The sequence below is a fragment of the Prionailurus viverrinus genome, chromosome D2 (genome assembly GCF_022837055.1).
Source record: "Prionailurus viverrinus isolate Anna chromosome D2, UM_Priviv_1.0, whole genome shotgun sequence".
Taxonomy (NCBI): Eukaryota; Metazoa; Chordata; class Mammalia; order Carnivora; family Felidae; genus Prionailurus; species Prionailurus viverrinus.
Window position 1 is genome coordinate 46,269,538 of NC_062571.1, and position 14,896 is coordinate 46,284,433.

The 14,896-nt window shown below is 54.8% G+C and overlaps 1 protein-coding gene across 1 annotated transcript; it reads right to left on the reverse strand.

Annotated features, from left to right (window-relative positions):
- Positions 1 to 1,807: 1,807 nt before the first annotated feature.
- Positions 1,808 to 14,629, reverse strand: GDF10 (growth differentiation factor 10). Its single transcript, XM_047825655.1, has 3 exons — positions 14,054 to 14,629; positions 4,712 to 5,637; positions 1,808 to 2,750 (listed from the first exon to the last, which is right to left on the reverse strand). Exons 1-3 carry the CDS (start codon positions 14,367 to 14,369, stop codon positions 2,559 to 2,561), a joined length of 1,434 nt encoding a protein of 477 aa, XP_047681611.1. The 5' UTR covers positions 14,370 to 14,629; the 3' UTR covers positions 1,808 to 2,558.
- Positions 14,630 to 14,896: the final 267 nt, after the last annotated feature.

Consider the following 14,896-nt stretch of genomic DNA (forward strand, 5'->3'; position numbering starts at 1 on the left):
ATGACACCAGTTCCTTCCAGCGCACTCCGCAGTCACCACCGCCGGGTGACAGCCATCCTGGCACAAGCACAGAGGCTCTGCACGACTGGACCCGGGGGTCATCTTCCCAGCCTGCTCCCTGTCCTTGGAAACCAGAAATGAAGGCCCCGAGACTCAGATCCCCCAGACACTGCAAGTGCCAGAAAGACTAAGACAGAACTCTTGTAAGACACCCCAGCTTTATCAAGAAATGGAAAGAGAGCAGTGTATGAGAAAATAATTGAGGAGGAGGAGGAGGAAAAATGAGGAATCTAATATTGAGAAGAAAGGCATTTGGAGCCTTATCAAGCCCCAATAGTTTTACTCGTTTTGTTATTAATTTATATCCCGTAATGTTCCAAAAAGGATTAGATGTGGCCAGTCAGGCGCTAAGTTTGCAGATCAGTTTGAGACGCCCCAGCATCCAGTGAACAGACCATTTGGGTGCAGCACAGTCCCTGTAGGAATAGGCAGTGTGCGTGCTAGGGACCACCCTCACCTCACTTAATCTCTGCCGAGGCAGGGCCACAGGGCTGCTATTCCCACACATGTCCCAAGACCCTTGGAGGAGAGGTTGGGCAGACTGTGCTGGGTCCCCTGGGTGCCCCGAGACACTGCCTCACCTACCTGTTCTGGGCCCTCCCTCCAGGGTCTTTTGCTTTGCCTTCTAGCTGCAGCCACTGTGGCCTTCTGCAGAGGCCACTTGGGCTTCCAGAGCTACTGTGACCACCTATGCAAGGGGCCAGAGGCCTGGGAGTAGCCTGGAGAGGAGGTCTGAATGTCCAGCTCCTTTGCCTCAAGGCCGGGCTAACCCTGAGGTGTAATTAAGCTCCAGAGCTCCCCACAAGATCCAAGATCTGGGATGCTTGGCTTCTCGGCCTCCTGACCAGCTTTACCCATTCCTTACCTATTTCTCCTGGGAGCACTTCCTCAGCCATCTCTTTCCCAGGAACACTGGACTCAGTGGCCAGACTTAAGACAGATGCCTTGGGTTTCTTTTCTCCTCCTAAGTCCCCTCTCAGAGGTTAGCTCATGGCCTCTCGGTCTCCTCCAAACAAGACTCAGGGCCATGTCACCCTCTCAGGTCCCAGCCGAAGGACTGTTACACACCTGCCCCAAACTGGACCCAGATTCTTCTTCAGAAATGCTGGTCAATCAGCTTCAGTCACTATAGTTGTAAGGTGGTGTCAGCTCGGAGATAAGGGAACCATTTAGAGGAAGCTATTTTGGGATGGAGCTGCTGACGAGGAAGCAGGGCGGCTGTTCTACAAACATGCACAGGGAGAAGCAGACATTCTAGTTCCCCAGGAGCCCCTGGACCTCAGGAGACACCCCTGACTGCTTCCCATTGGATCTCTTGCTTGAACTACCCCAAGTAAGAGGTCTCTACCCAGGCAACCACAGACGTTCCTTTGAATGTCTCAGACACCTTTCAGTCACTCAATGTCCCTTCTGAAGCTAAGGATTGAGAAAGCTCCGTGAGACCACTGTGCCTGCCTGGGGCCCTGTCCCGCCTGGATGAGCCCAGGGTGGCACCTGTGGGGCAAAGTGGGTGGGCAGCTGGAAGGCATAGGAGTAGCTGTTTTCTGGAGTTCAGGATAGAGACAAGAAGGTGTGAAGAGGCCTGGGGTGGGGGGGGGGTGCGGCTCTGCTCCTAAAGGAGACTGTGTCCCAAGCAGCCCCCAAGATGTCATATTTATAGATAGGGATCCTTCCATATTTTGGAATGGGTGACATTCAGTTTTTCAAGATACCACTGTACCTTTAATTTATTAGCATCCCATAAAAACACATAACATACACAATCTACAGTATAGAAAGTATAATTTACAAAAATATAAAAATCTTGGTTATTTTTTAGTATTCCAACATATTATTGTAGGTGTTATTTCAATAAACATGTTTAAACAATGCACACTTAACCGGCACGATTACCTCTGCGGGGAATGGCGTCCACCCCCTCCTCTTTGTTTTAAAATAAAATATATATTAAGAAAAAGAAACCAAAATTGGTTATAGGTGCATACGGCTTCTGTGAAAGCTTTTGCAGCAGAGTTTGGAAGTTTATACCGTTATTTAGGCCCTGTTTTCCAGAATCAGTATGTGGCCCAGAGTGTTTTAAATGGATTCTTTAAACAGAGGTTCTTTCTTGTGAAGACAGCAGGTGCCCTCAAGTTTGCAGTCTTCTCCCAAGGTTTTGAGATGATGGTCACAAAAGCCAACACTACAGACACATCCGGCTATCAGGTCTTCAGAGCAGAGGGGATGGGCAATGGGCAGCCTTCAGGCGAGCCCTAATTCCCAGATTCCTTCAGAGGATTCAGACTGGCATGTAGGGGGCTAAGTCATTGGCAATGAGAGACCCCAGAATGTGCCCCAGGGGACAGATCTTTCTGGGACCCAGCCAGGGTGCCTCTGAGCTCTGCCCCACATATACAGCTGCACCCCTCATCAAGACCTCACCCCAGAAGGCCCTGAGGATGCTACCCTGCTGGATGTGGGGTGGGGCGGAGATTTCCTTCCACCCGGAGTGGCTGGTCTTACCGGCAGGCACAGGTCTCCACAGACATGTTGGGGTACACCTTCAGAACCACGTTCCGGTTCTCGTCCAGGAAGAGGACCCCAAGAGAGTTCATCTTGTCGGGAACGCAGCAAGGCTCTGGGATGCCCGGGACGATGCCCACAGCCCTGACGATGCTCTGGATGGTGGCGTGGTTGGATGGGCGGACCATCTGCAAGGCAGGAAAGGGCATGGTTACCTAGGCGCTCTGCCCTCACCCACCCACTGCGCCATCAGAGAGTCCTTGACTGAGGCCACAGAAAAGGTGTCGATCTAGGAGAAAAGGTGACTTTCCGGGGCTGGGCACACATTTCCTCTGAAGTCAGCCACAGACTGCGTCCCAAGGAGATGTGCAAGGGCCTCGGGCCTTCCTGCCCCTCACATCTCCCGGAGGGAAGACACATCCCTTCATGGCACTGGCCACTTGGGGGCACCTGTGCGTCGCTCATCCCCAAGGAGCTCCTGGAACTGGGCAGGAGTTATCCAGAGGGCGATGCCTAGCTGTTCTGCCTGGGCCACAGCTGCCCAGATTTCACAGTCCGAGGAGTTCAGACATGCTTCCAGTGGGAGGGTGTTCTCAGAACTGGAGGGGAAGGCTCGCAGGCGTGGGCGCGCCAGCATGATGGGGCTGGAAATGGACATTTCCCAGAAGGGTGTGACTGCGGGGGGGCCAGGGGGAGGGATGTCAGGGACTGCTTCATCTCGTCATAGTATCAGTGGTATGGGGTGGGACTACCTTAATTCTAATAGGAAATGGAAGCTTCAAATGTCAAAGTAACCTGATCAAGACCACTCAGTTAGGAAGCAGCCAAAAGTCAAGGAAAGTTGGAGGAGCCACGCGCGTTTTCTTTCCCTCCCCAGGCGGAGTCGCATACCCAGAAGAGCCTGGGCCGTAGCCACAAACACAGAGAATGCTGTCTCACACACCTCCAACAAGAGAAACAAGACCAAGCCACGGGAGTTTCAGCTCATTTCGGGCCAAAGGAAGTTTTATATACAGTGCGTTCATGAGGAAGCCCCCTTGCGTGGGGAGGTGAAAGGAGGGACATCTGATTTGTGGGTTCAGGCTGCTGTCAGGGAAGGCGGCAGGCAGCCAGCTAGACTGATAAGGTAAGTGCTGGGTCAGCCAGCTGGAGCCTGCCGACTGCTCATCCTGTATCTGCCCGGGCCTGTGCTAGGCTCTTCCGGCCAATACCTGTCTCCCTGTTGGGCACCTCCCTTCCTCTCTCTTGCACATGCATGGCTTTAAGGAAAAGCCCCTTAATTCCCCAAACAGGTTAATGCTGCCTGTGTCTGTGGCTGGGATTTCCCAGCTGACTGATTTATTGACATTCAAATTGGATTTATGCACTGACTTCCTTTCTGGAAGGGGAAGGAATGACCTGGAACTCAGCAGAGGAGCTAAGCTGGAGGAAAGTGTGCACACTGTGGGGAGGGGCGACATCAGCTGGCAGCCAGCCCACCACAGCTCTGGCTGTGGGGAGCTGGATGGACAGAGCCACAACCCAGACTGGAGGGAAGGTGAGGGTCTGGAACCCCAGGGCCAGCACAATGGCCTCATGCGCTGTTTCCTGCAGACTCGTACAAGTGAAAGCTAGTTGTCCTGTGGGTTCCTGCCCCGAGTGGGAGGCGGGGAGCAGGGAGTCCATACAGGAAGCCACTGAGGCCAACTCTCCACTGGTCACAGATGCCAACACCCTGAGTTCCGGGCCAGGAACAGGAATGAGAGCCTTGGTGAGGAAGGGGCTTCAGAGGCCTGTCCTGTCTACAGGGGGGCAGCATGGACTCAATCCTTGTAAGGCAGCTGCTATGTGGGAACACACACCTAAGGAGATGGGTTCTCCTTTTCAAACGAAGCAATGTTCTGATTTAAAATTCAAACTCAACTAAGTCAGCACTTTCAAAAGCACAGCCAAACCACATCTGTCTGTGGGCTGTATTCGCCTGACAGGCTGCTGCTCTAGGACCTCTGCCTACCTGTCCCCTACCTTGACTCGATGCGAGGTGTTCCAATCACCATTTTACAGACAGGAAGCAGGTCCCAGGGCAGAGGGACTTGCCGGCAGGGGCCGTGCGGAGAGTCACAGACAGACAAGGGGCTGAACGCATCGGTGTTACCCAGACGCAGCCTACCTTGGGCATGGGGAACTCGCACACGCCGGCGCAGTAGTAGGCGTCGAAGGACTTGGGCAAGATGATCCATTCGTTCCACCCGATGTCTGCGAAGTCCACCTTCAAATACCTGCGGGAGCAGACCCTCGGCTCGGCCCACTGCTTCCTCCGGGCTTTCTGCATCGTCTTCTCGTCGAAGTCCAGCACCTTCGAGGAGCCCATCAACACATCCGGGCCCTTCTTCCGGCGGTCCTTGCGCCCAGGCCGCGGCTTCAGCGCCCGGAAAGGGCCGGGCCACAGTTCGTGCTTGTGGTAGTGCTGGGCGTGGGAGGCGTGCGCCGGCCTCTCGTCCAGCCCTGGCAGCTCGTTGTCCTGGAGGGGTCCGGTGGCCTGCGTGGCCCGGCGCACGCGGGGGTCCGCCGAGCTGTTGGGGGCAGCGCCAGGCTCCGGGTCCCCAGCCTGGAAGGGGTCATATCTCTGTAGTGTCACTGCCACACTGTTAGGCTCCGAGATGGCCAGGTCGTCAGCGTAGATGAGGATGTAGGGCGCGTGCGGGCTGGGCCTGGACACCCCTGGGGCCTTCTCCCCAGGATCCAGCTGAGCAGAGAGGATCAGCTCGCCATCTTGGCGGGCTGCCTTGACGATGGGGGAGATGTCCTTGGCCTGCCACAGTCCCCGTGGCGGGGGCGCCAGGGCCATGGCCCCACGGAGCAGCCCCTGTGTGGCCGTGTTCTGAGAGAGACTGCGGAAGAGAAGGTGCTGGCGAGCGGGCAGGCCCAGGGGCAGTAGGCGGCAGGACACATTCTTGGCCCGCTGCTTGCATGGGGCCTCTCGTGCCCGGGGCCACCGAGGTTCTGCGTAGAAGTGGAATGTGGCGGCGAGGATCATTTCTGAATCCTGCAAAGAAGTCAGGTTGAAGAAATACACAGCCTTCTGGTCGACCACTTCTGTGAGGGAAGAACAGACCGTAGTAGGTTAGGTTCTTTCTAAGATAGGTCCGGGTGGTCCCTGGGTCTCCCTCCAGGGGCCAGGTTGGAAGAACAATGCCCATTTAGGGAGCACCTCCAGGCCAGCCAGGCTTTCTTCCTCTCATGTAATCCTCACAGTAAACTGAGGAGGGTACCCTTACTTATCCTCAATGAACGGATGAAAAACTGAGGTCAGAGCAGTTGGGGACTGTCAATAAATATACCATTGCTCCAAGCAAAGAGTAGTAGACACATAGGGGCTCAGGCCTGCCGGGCCCTAACACACATGCCTCCTCTCCCTGCACTCCAGTGCCATTCAGTGAACAAATGGCCAAACATCACTGACAGCTGGTGGAGGAGATAAGGTGGAATCAGGTTTCTGGGATGGGTTGGGTTGGGTCCAAGCCCTGCTGACAGCCCCCCTCCTGTATCTGCCCAGGCCTCTGTTTCACAGATATCAAATGCAGTCATTCTTCCCAACGAGGTGAATGAAGTGGAGCCCCGCTTACCTTCCTTTCCCTGCATTCTGAGTGCTTTCTGAGGAAAACTGGCCTTAAGGGCACAGCTGTTTGGGTGTCTTCTATTTGTTTTGCCTAAGGGTTTTTAAAGCTTTTTTTTTTTTTTTTTACAAAGAAAGGGCAGTATCAGGGTTGCACAAAACCACTCAACAGAGTCCCCAAAGACCAGGTTGCTCTCCAGAGGCCCAGATCATGATAAGCACTGGGATTCCTCAAACACTGCATTTGCAGCTCTAGAATGCTCTGGCCCCTGCATCCCTGAGGCTGTCAGGCACCTCTTTCTTGGTTCTACTAGGTGAACCCTAGGGCCACAGAGCAGAACATCTCGGTGGCCCCAGGAAGCTGCCCCAAGATCAGGCAGCATGAGTTCTCTGAATGGCCACATCCTCTGGAAGGTTCGAGTAGGAGGGAGGGGTCGTTCCCAAGGCCTCCCTATGACACTGCAGGCTGGTGGGACACCAGAGCCGCCAGGTTGGCTGCCTTCCTCCAGCTGCTCTACTTCCTGATGCCAAGTGTCTGTCTGCTGGTGAAGGCTTCTGGGAAAAGTTGCCAGAAGGACAGAGCCCCCAAGCATGGAGTGTGTATGTGTGCAGGGACACTGGGCCCAAAGGGCATGTGTCAGGTCCTTAGCTTCTCTAACACCTGCACCCACAGAATCAGCTTGGATTTGTTTTTTTATTTAACCAAAATCTTCAGTTTAAGGTTATTTCCTTCTATTAGGAAGAAGGTATAATTCAATTGGGAGTTGTCGTGTACTCTTAAGGGACTACGAGAGAAAGAGGAAGGAAAGGAAAAGCATATCCAAGGAGGGCCTGATAAATGTCAATCAAGGTTTGGATGACACCCTAAAGACCCTGCCTTTTGTGACCCCTTGGAGCAAACCCGCAGGAGACAGTGGCAGTCTCCCAACACACAAGGAGCCGTGCAGGGGGCCTTGGAGGCCATTTACACTTGGCTTCTCCAGACACTGCAGCCTGGAGTGTTACGGGCTCAAGTTCCACATTTCCCCAACTTCCTGATCTCTGCTCTCCTCCCCTGGAGATGCTGATTCAGAGGGTCAGGGACAGAGGGGCCAAGGAATTTGTGTTATGAACAGCATCCCGGGGGATTCCAACCATCAGGCCAGTTTGTGAATCTAAGGTTGATGTGTGGGTGGGGAGTAAGCTCCCCAACAATGCAGCCCCCACACCCATCGGGATAGAAAGGGCCGCAGGAACCAGGCCCCCAGGCTGCATCAGGACCACCCCAAGCTCATCTGCCCCGGACAGACAGTCGGGTCTCCATCTCACATAATTCTCTGCAGGATTAAATAAAGAGCATATGTAGTGTGCCAGGCACCAAGGAAGAACCCCTAAGTGTGGTTCCCTCCCACTTCTATCCAAACATCAAGGCTGGCGAGCAACTCGGTGTCCCTCAGTGATCCAAATTATCTGAGTTGTAACCCAGCTCACAAGGCAGATGAAGTATTTCTTCTTTCATCCAATTTGAGCGTATTTTTCTGCTACAGATTCTTTGCTAGAAAATGCTGAAGAGGCTCTAGGATGGACATCTCTGACTCTTTCCAAGGAGCTTGCCCATCACAGCAGGAAGCAAGCATCTCTGGCCTAGGAACTTAGAACCTTTGGTGAGCAGCAGACTGGGAGCACAGAGATGGGCCTTCCCAGAGAACAGCCCCTCAGCCTCCCTCTTAGTGGTGGAGCTAAAGGACTACAGGGTCTATGAAGAAGGTCGGCTGTGACCACCATGGCAGGGCCAGCAGCTTTGGCCTGAGACAGGTGTGGTCCAAGGAAGGTGCTGGGAGGCCTGCCCCCAAGGAGCCTCAGAGGACAGCTGGCCTTCCCTGAGGGTTATTTCTGCCCAGGATGCAGGAGAGGGACAGTAAATGCTGCCCCTCTCTTAAGGCTCCAAACCGCAGAGAGGGGGAGACACCTTTGAGGTCACGCAGCCTGATCCATCCCACTCAGGACAGGAGTCCTTCCTCCGTTGGGCTTGAGCCACCTTTGGACACCAGGAGCTTATCCCTCATGAGGCAGCCTGCTGCCTGAAGACCCGCTCTCCTGGGAACTGTGGGTGGAGATGGGTCCCCCCATCTCCCACCTGCGAAGGGCCGCAGTCTGGGTCTGCTTTCTGACCGCTCCTGAGTCATGTAGTGCAGGGGGCTCTGGGCTGTGGCTGAGATAAGGGGAACCTACGTGAAGTCTCCCGGCTTGGATGAGCCTGGGCCTCAAAGGCGAAACACCCAAGAGAACTTCCTATTTCCTGTGAACCGCGCTGGTGCCATATCTCATGGTCAGCAAGAAAAGTTCCTCCCTCCCTCCCTCCCTTCTTTTCTCCTTCCTCTCTCCCTCCTTTTATACACTTCTTTTCCTTTCTCTTTCTTGCTTCCCTCCGTGCCTCCCTCCCTTTCATAGTAAACATTTCCGAAACTCCTACTCTGGGCTAAGTGTTGGGCTGATGGGGGGGTGGGGGTCCTGGAAAAGGTGGTCAGAGCCACCTCAGGCCATAGACAGGCCATCGTGATGACGCCATCTGCTGCCCTGTCACAGCTTTGCAGAGCACTGTCCAAGGGAGGCCCTGGGCATTCACTCACAGGTCACTGCCCTGCTCAGAGCCCTCCATTGGCCCTAAAGCAACACTGGACCCCTTTGCAGAGGCCCTGCTTGACCTAGCCTGCCTCCGACCCCACCCCCATCTCTGCCCCAGTCACCCTGGCTTCTGGTCCTTCCAACAGGAAGCATCCTCTCTCAGGGCTTTGCCTCAGCTGTGGCTTTTTGGCCATGAAGCCTCCTGCGACAGGCACCGCCCCCTCTCCCCTTCAGGTCTCTGCTCAAACTTCCACTCAGAAGTACGTGGTGAATGACGGGGGAGAGTGGGGTCTTTGCTAGATCTGTCTGTCCCACTTAACAAAGGGTGATTCCTGGCCTGCTGCCCTGGGGTTCAGCAAACACATCCTGAAAGAAGTCCAGAAAACCTTGTTCTTTGGTAAGACAGAAAACCTCATTCTTTGGTAAGACAGAGATGATACAAATCCCCCTGGAGACAAGGGGCAGCAGGATCTTTGTCCAGTTACTTTCGCTTGAGCCTCAGTTTTCTCCTCTTTAAAATAGGAATAATCTTGTTTACCAGTTATGGAGGTCCAGGCTTCCAGCATGTATGCATGTTTGATTCCACATTTTCCCAAAGAGGAGAGCAGATGGGTCATTCACTCTCTGAGAGAAGATGGAGCTTCAGAAAGGGTATCTAACTTGCCTAAAGTCACACAGCTGGTAAGGGGCAGAGCACCCGGGTCTGTCTGACCCCAAGGCCACGCTCCCCTGTGTACTCTAGATAGAATGGTGATCTACCTAACAGCAGATGTAACAAAGGCCATGTGCTGTGAACTGTAAAACATTTTGCAAACACAAGTCATTATTTGGATGGGTTGGAATTCTGCCTCTCCGAGAAAGGAAGGACTGACTTTATTTAGACAAACCCATCTCTCCTTGGAGTTTTTGAAATCTCAGAATCCTAATTGGGTCTGCTTTGTGGGCACTCAGCCTCCTTTCCGAGGGTAGTGGGGATGGGACTGGAGGTGGGGGGAAAGGTAGCTCTAGCCCAAGGGTTCCCCCAGGTACCCTGCCGGCCAACCTTCAGGACAAGAGGACCTTCAGACCACTCTGCCCTATAGGAACAGAACCCAAGCCACATGAGATTTGTTCCTTCATCTACCGCCCTGGAAACAGCCGACAGGGAGACCAGAGGGAGGACGTGAGGCTGAAGCACCCATGGAAGCTGGAGGAAGGGAGCCATGGGCCAGCCATGGGCACAGAGGGAAGAGAACGAACATGCATCAAGCATCTATTTTCAGGCAGGCCCCAGAGGAATCCTGCTTGCATCACTTACTAGCTATGGAGCCTTAGGCAAGTCATGGGGCCTCTTTTTGCCTCAGTTTCCACACTAAGCTGAGCAGAGTATTTGTAGGCACTTCCCAAAGTTGTAAGATCATCTCTGTAGAGCTTACGGCATGGTGCCTGGCACCGAACATGCTCAGAACGTACTGGCCATGTGGTGTCACCAACTACTGCTACGCTCAGGGCACCTTGTCCTTGCCCCCTCCCTGTCCTCCTGTCCACACCTCTAGAAGGAGCCAGAGAGTCTCACAGCCTCTCTCCTCCTGCGTCTGACCAACTACAGTTCCTACTGGCTTTGTGTCCTGTTTCTCCGCAGCCATCCTGAACTCTGCAGCCCTCCACCACTGTCCTTACCCATGGCCCCTCCTCAACTGCTACTGTGGCCCCAGATCACTGTCATCCCTCGCATCACACTCATGCTTTGTAAGGAAATCATCTATTAGAGATGAAGAGTCAATATCCTTACTACACAAAAAAGCTTCTACAAATCAGTCAGAAAAAGTCAAGAACCCCATCGAGGAGGAAGCCATTTCCATAGGGAAAATTGCAAATGGCCGACAGGCGTGAAAACCAATTCGGGATGACCAGTAATGGGTAAAAGGTAACTTCAAATGAGGATATAGCAACTTTTACCTGCATGTTAAGGATATGATCTTATTAGATACTGTACATATATAGAGAATATAGTAATACATTTATATAAACTATAATATATATGTATTAACTCTGGTTTGTGATTAGGAACAGATTCTTTTCTTTAGTGTGATTTTCTATGATTTGCAGGTGAGCACAAATTTATTTCATGCTCTCTCTCTTCCCCCTCTCTTCCCTTGCCTCCCCCCCACCCCCCACCCCCCGATGTCTGCTCACCTGCTCTGGGAAGGCATCACTGGCCCCTCCCCACTGGCCCTCTCCCTGCTGGGTCAGTGTCATCAGGTCCCTTGGCCCCCGAATCACGCCCACAGCCCCTTCTCACTGCACGGCATTTATTTCTCCTTGACCCACCAGCTCGTGCATTTTTCTGAGCAGGGCCAAGAGTGTCTGCATCTTTGCATCCTCTGAACTTACAGCACCTGCCACCTAGTGAAGTGCTCAGGAGAACTGAAATGAACGTGACTTTTGGCATTGTTGGCGGATAGGTATGTATTACTACTCTCATTTAAAGATGAAGAATCAAGCTCAGAGAGGTTAAGTAACTTGCCCAATCTCACACAGGTCAGTGGAAAAGCTCAGGTTTAAACACAAGTTGTTTGGGGCAGTGGGGGCAGGGAATACCTAACCTTAACCCTCAGCGTCTGGCTCAGAAACTCTCTCCACTGCGGTAGACTTAATAGGGAACAAGACACATTTCAGGGAGCAATGGAAGGGAGGGAGGCAGGGGTGGCTGAAGCAAAAATAGTAGCATCTAATAAATTATGGACACACGTGCCAGGCACTGTCTTAAGCACTTGACATACCTCAGTTCATTTTAAAAACCCTATAAGGAAGGGAACATTACTAGCCCCGTTTTAGAAGTGAAAAACAAAACCTGAGTGGTGGACAAGTTTAGTCCCTTACGCTGGTCGCAGCCTCAGGATTTGGACCTTACCAGTCCAGCTCACAGCCCACACTCAGCACTTGAGCTATGGTGCGTGGTGGCATGCAAGTTATGTGGTTCCATTGCAACAAGGAACGTGGCTGCAGGGACTAGACCACTGGGGCTGCAGAGGCCACTGTCAGGCCACAGGATGGTACCAGTATGTTTGAGGGCCGGAGCTAAAAGCCCCACATTTGTGCCTCACCCAAAGACGAGGGGCCCTGCCCAGGCTCGCAGCTGGATCGCGGGGTCACAAACCAGGCATCTCTGAGGGCTGGTGAGGGGCTTGGTGTGAATGGAAGGAGGGGGATGAGAAACCAAACTGCCTGGGCCTACGCTATGTCAGGCACAAACCCACCTCATCCCACCGCATCTTCCCCTCCCCACTGTGTGCACAAGAAACCCATGCCCAGAGGGGTAAGGCTGGTGGAGCTGGCTGGGGCTGGTATTCATGGCTGTCAAACGGTTCCAAGTAAGCGTGCTGCATTTGTCAGTCGCACACTGGTCCAGAATAATTCTGATCTCCCAGAGAATTGTCTGTTCTGCCCTCTGTCTCCTAAGTCCCGGGTTTAGTTCTGCTGAAGGTGGGAAGAGGATGCTAGCAGTGGGGACAGCAGATGGGAGGTGCCACTGTGAAGAGCCCCCTACCTCAGCCTCAGTTTCCTTATCTGTAAGATGGGAGGGCTGGATTTGAAGTACTGTCTCCAGGTCCTGCTCAGGGCTAACATCCAATGCTTCGCTATTACTTCTACTGCCCCCATTCTGTGAAAGTGGAAAGACAAGGCCACGCACCTCCACGCCTGGGCTGCGGCAGTGGGTGCGCTCAGTGGACGCGCTCACCCCTGTTGCAGCAGTGACTTGGCTGGCGTTGCTTTCCTCAACTACAAGGCTTTGAGGACTGCGTCAGTGGGTGCAAGGTCAAGTCTTCACCTATATGAACACAAATGCTTTGTATTCCCATGGAAACAACATGCACCAATACCTCATCTGGCCAGTGCTGGGCTCTGGGCAACCCCACAGGAAAGATACATGACCTGCCCATTTTGTAGATGAGTACACTAAAGTCCACAGAGCTTTAGTGATTTGCCCGAGGTCATTTTTATGCTGGCTAATTCTTGAGTGGCTTCATAATGATGCTCCAGACATGGACTCCATGCGGTGAATAAAAAGTACAGGGGAGGACAGAGTTAGATCCGGTTGGAGCCCAGAAACACTGGCCAAGTGGTCTGCTAAGTGGGGGGTGGGGGGACAGGCCTCTCCGTGGCAGATACTCCCCAGTACACAGTTACACACGGCCAAGCTTCCCAGGTCTGGCTTTGAAACCATAGGTGTTACCTTGAGTCACACAACCAGCAATCAACAGGTGGCCGCCCTGATCCAGCCTGTCTGGTCCCAGTGCTGGGCTTGCTCCCCTCCACCTCAGGAGGGACCTTAGAGACCAACAGTCTTTCTCCTGATAAATGGTCTTCTCCCCCACAAGAGCTTCAGGGACCCCTACCCACATTTTCTGGAATGATATTCTGTGACCATGAGTGGTCTCCATGACAACCAGGGTTTTCCCGCCACTCCTGCTACCAGGCTGCACCTTGCCCAGGGCCTGGAGTGGTAGCCCAGCCGGGGCTGGTTGATAGCTGAGGCCACAGCCCCAAAGTGCTCTCAGTGCAGGGCGGGGGGGAGGGGGGCTCTTTAAGTGGCCTCTGTCCAGCTCCCTCCAAGAAATGAGGAGAGGGGAAAGGATCTGCTTGGGTGGGGCAAGGGTGGGAGGGGAGTAGGATGCCCCCACTGCCCAAGCTTCTGGACCCTTCCTCAAAGCCCTGTGGTCTGAACATTTAAGGTTAGTGCTGCATTTCATGGAGGTCTCAGTTGTGTGTACCCAAGACAAGGCACCCAAAGCCCTTCTCAGTTCACTCTGTTGGCCCAGCCACCCAACTCACCGTGTGCCCCAGTTAGAGCTTCACATCCTCTGCCTGGGCCATGTCCAGCAGTATCTGGACTGCCTTATGCCCACCTGACTGGACCCACTCAGTGTCAAGACCCTTCTCATCTGTCAAGAGCCAACACGTCTTACCCCTATGACATGGATACCACCCACCATGAGCTTCCCCAGCCCAGTACCATCTCACCCTACGCTTAAAGCTTTGTGTATGGGGTGGTCTATGTCTACACAAGTGTGACACCCTCCCAGGTTTGGCAGCACGCTAGGGGCAGGAATTCTGTGTCACTGCCACTCTGGTGTCTCCACTGGAGTCTCAGAGCCTGGCATAAAGTGCTTGCTGAATAGTGAATAAATGAATGAATGAATGAGTCTATGACTAGAAGGAAGAAGCAGAGGGTGCAGTGGCAGGGGAGGATGAATAAGTGAGGAAGGGGGACTAGGAGAAGAGGGGGTGCCCGGGGCCCCCTCTACTTACCCAGCCGGGCCCGGAAGCTGCGAACCGTGTTGCCCCCTCCTGGCCTCGCGCCCCTCCGACTGTATTTCTCATAAAGCCGGAGCATGTGGACAGCGACCATGTCTTGGGCGCCGGGGCCCAGAGTGGTGGCCGCGTCCCCCAGGGACCGCCAGGGGTCCTTGATCCCAGCCAGACCATCAGAGGCTGCAGGCGAGGCGGACCAGGCGGGGGCCGGGTGGCTGCCGCCCGCGTCCCGGAGCAGCAGCAGAAGCAGAGGCAGCAGCGGCAACAGTTGGGGCCGCCTTCCCGGGCTCGTCCCAGCAGGGCCACGGGCCATGGTGGGTGGCGGCGGCGAAGGAGGGTCGAAGCCGGGGAGGAGGAGAGAACTCGCGGGCGCACCGGCGACTGCGGACCGACCCTGTGGCGGCGGGAGGGCGCGCGGGGCGCTGGATGCTGAGATCCGCGCGGGGCGCGGGGTAGAGCGGGACCCGAGGCGAGCGCGCAGGTCCGTCCTCGCCGCCCGAGCCGCGGGCCAGCGGTCACGGCCGTCCGGAGCCCCGCGGAGCCGAGCCAAACCTGAGCCGACGCGACGCCCCAGCGGACTCGCGCGGCGAAACTTTGCAGCCCACTGGGCGCCCTGCTCCGCGGGTTCGGGGGGCGGGGCGGGGCGGGGCGGTCGGTGGCGCCCTCGGGGGGACCGGTTGTGCGCCCGGGACCACGCGGGGCCGCCGCCGACACGGCTGTCCCTGGCCGGGCTGCGGTGTGCGTGCGCCCGTGTGTGGCGGCGTGCGCGCGCAGGGGTGTGCGCCCGAGTGTGCGCCCGGGAGTGTGGGGGGCGTGGGCGTGGGCGAGCTCGCTCCCCGC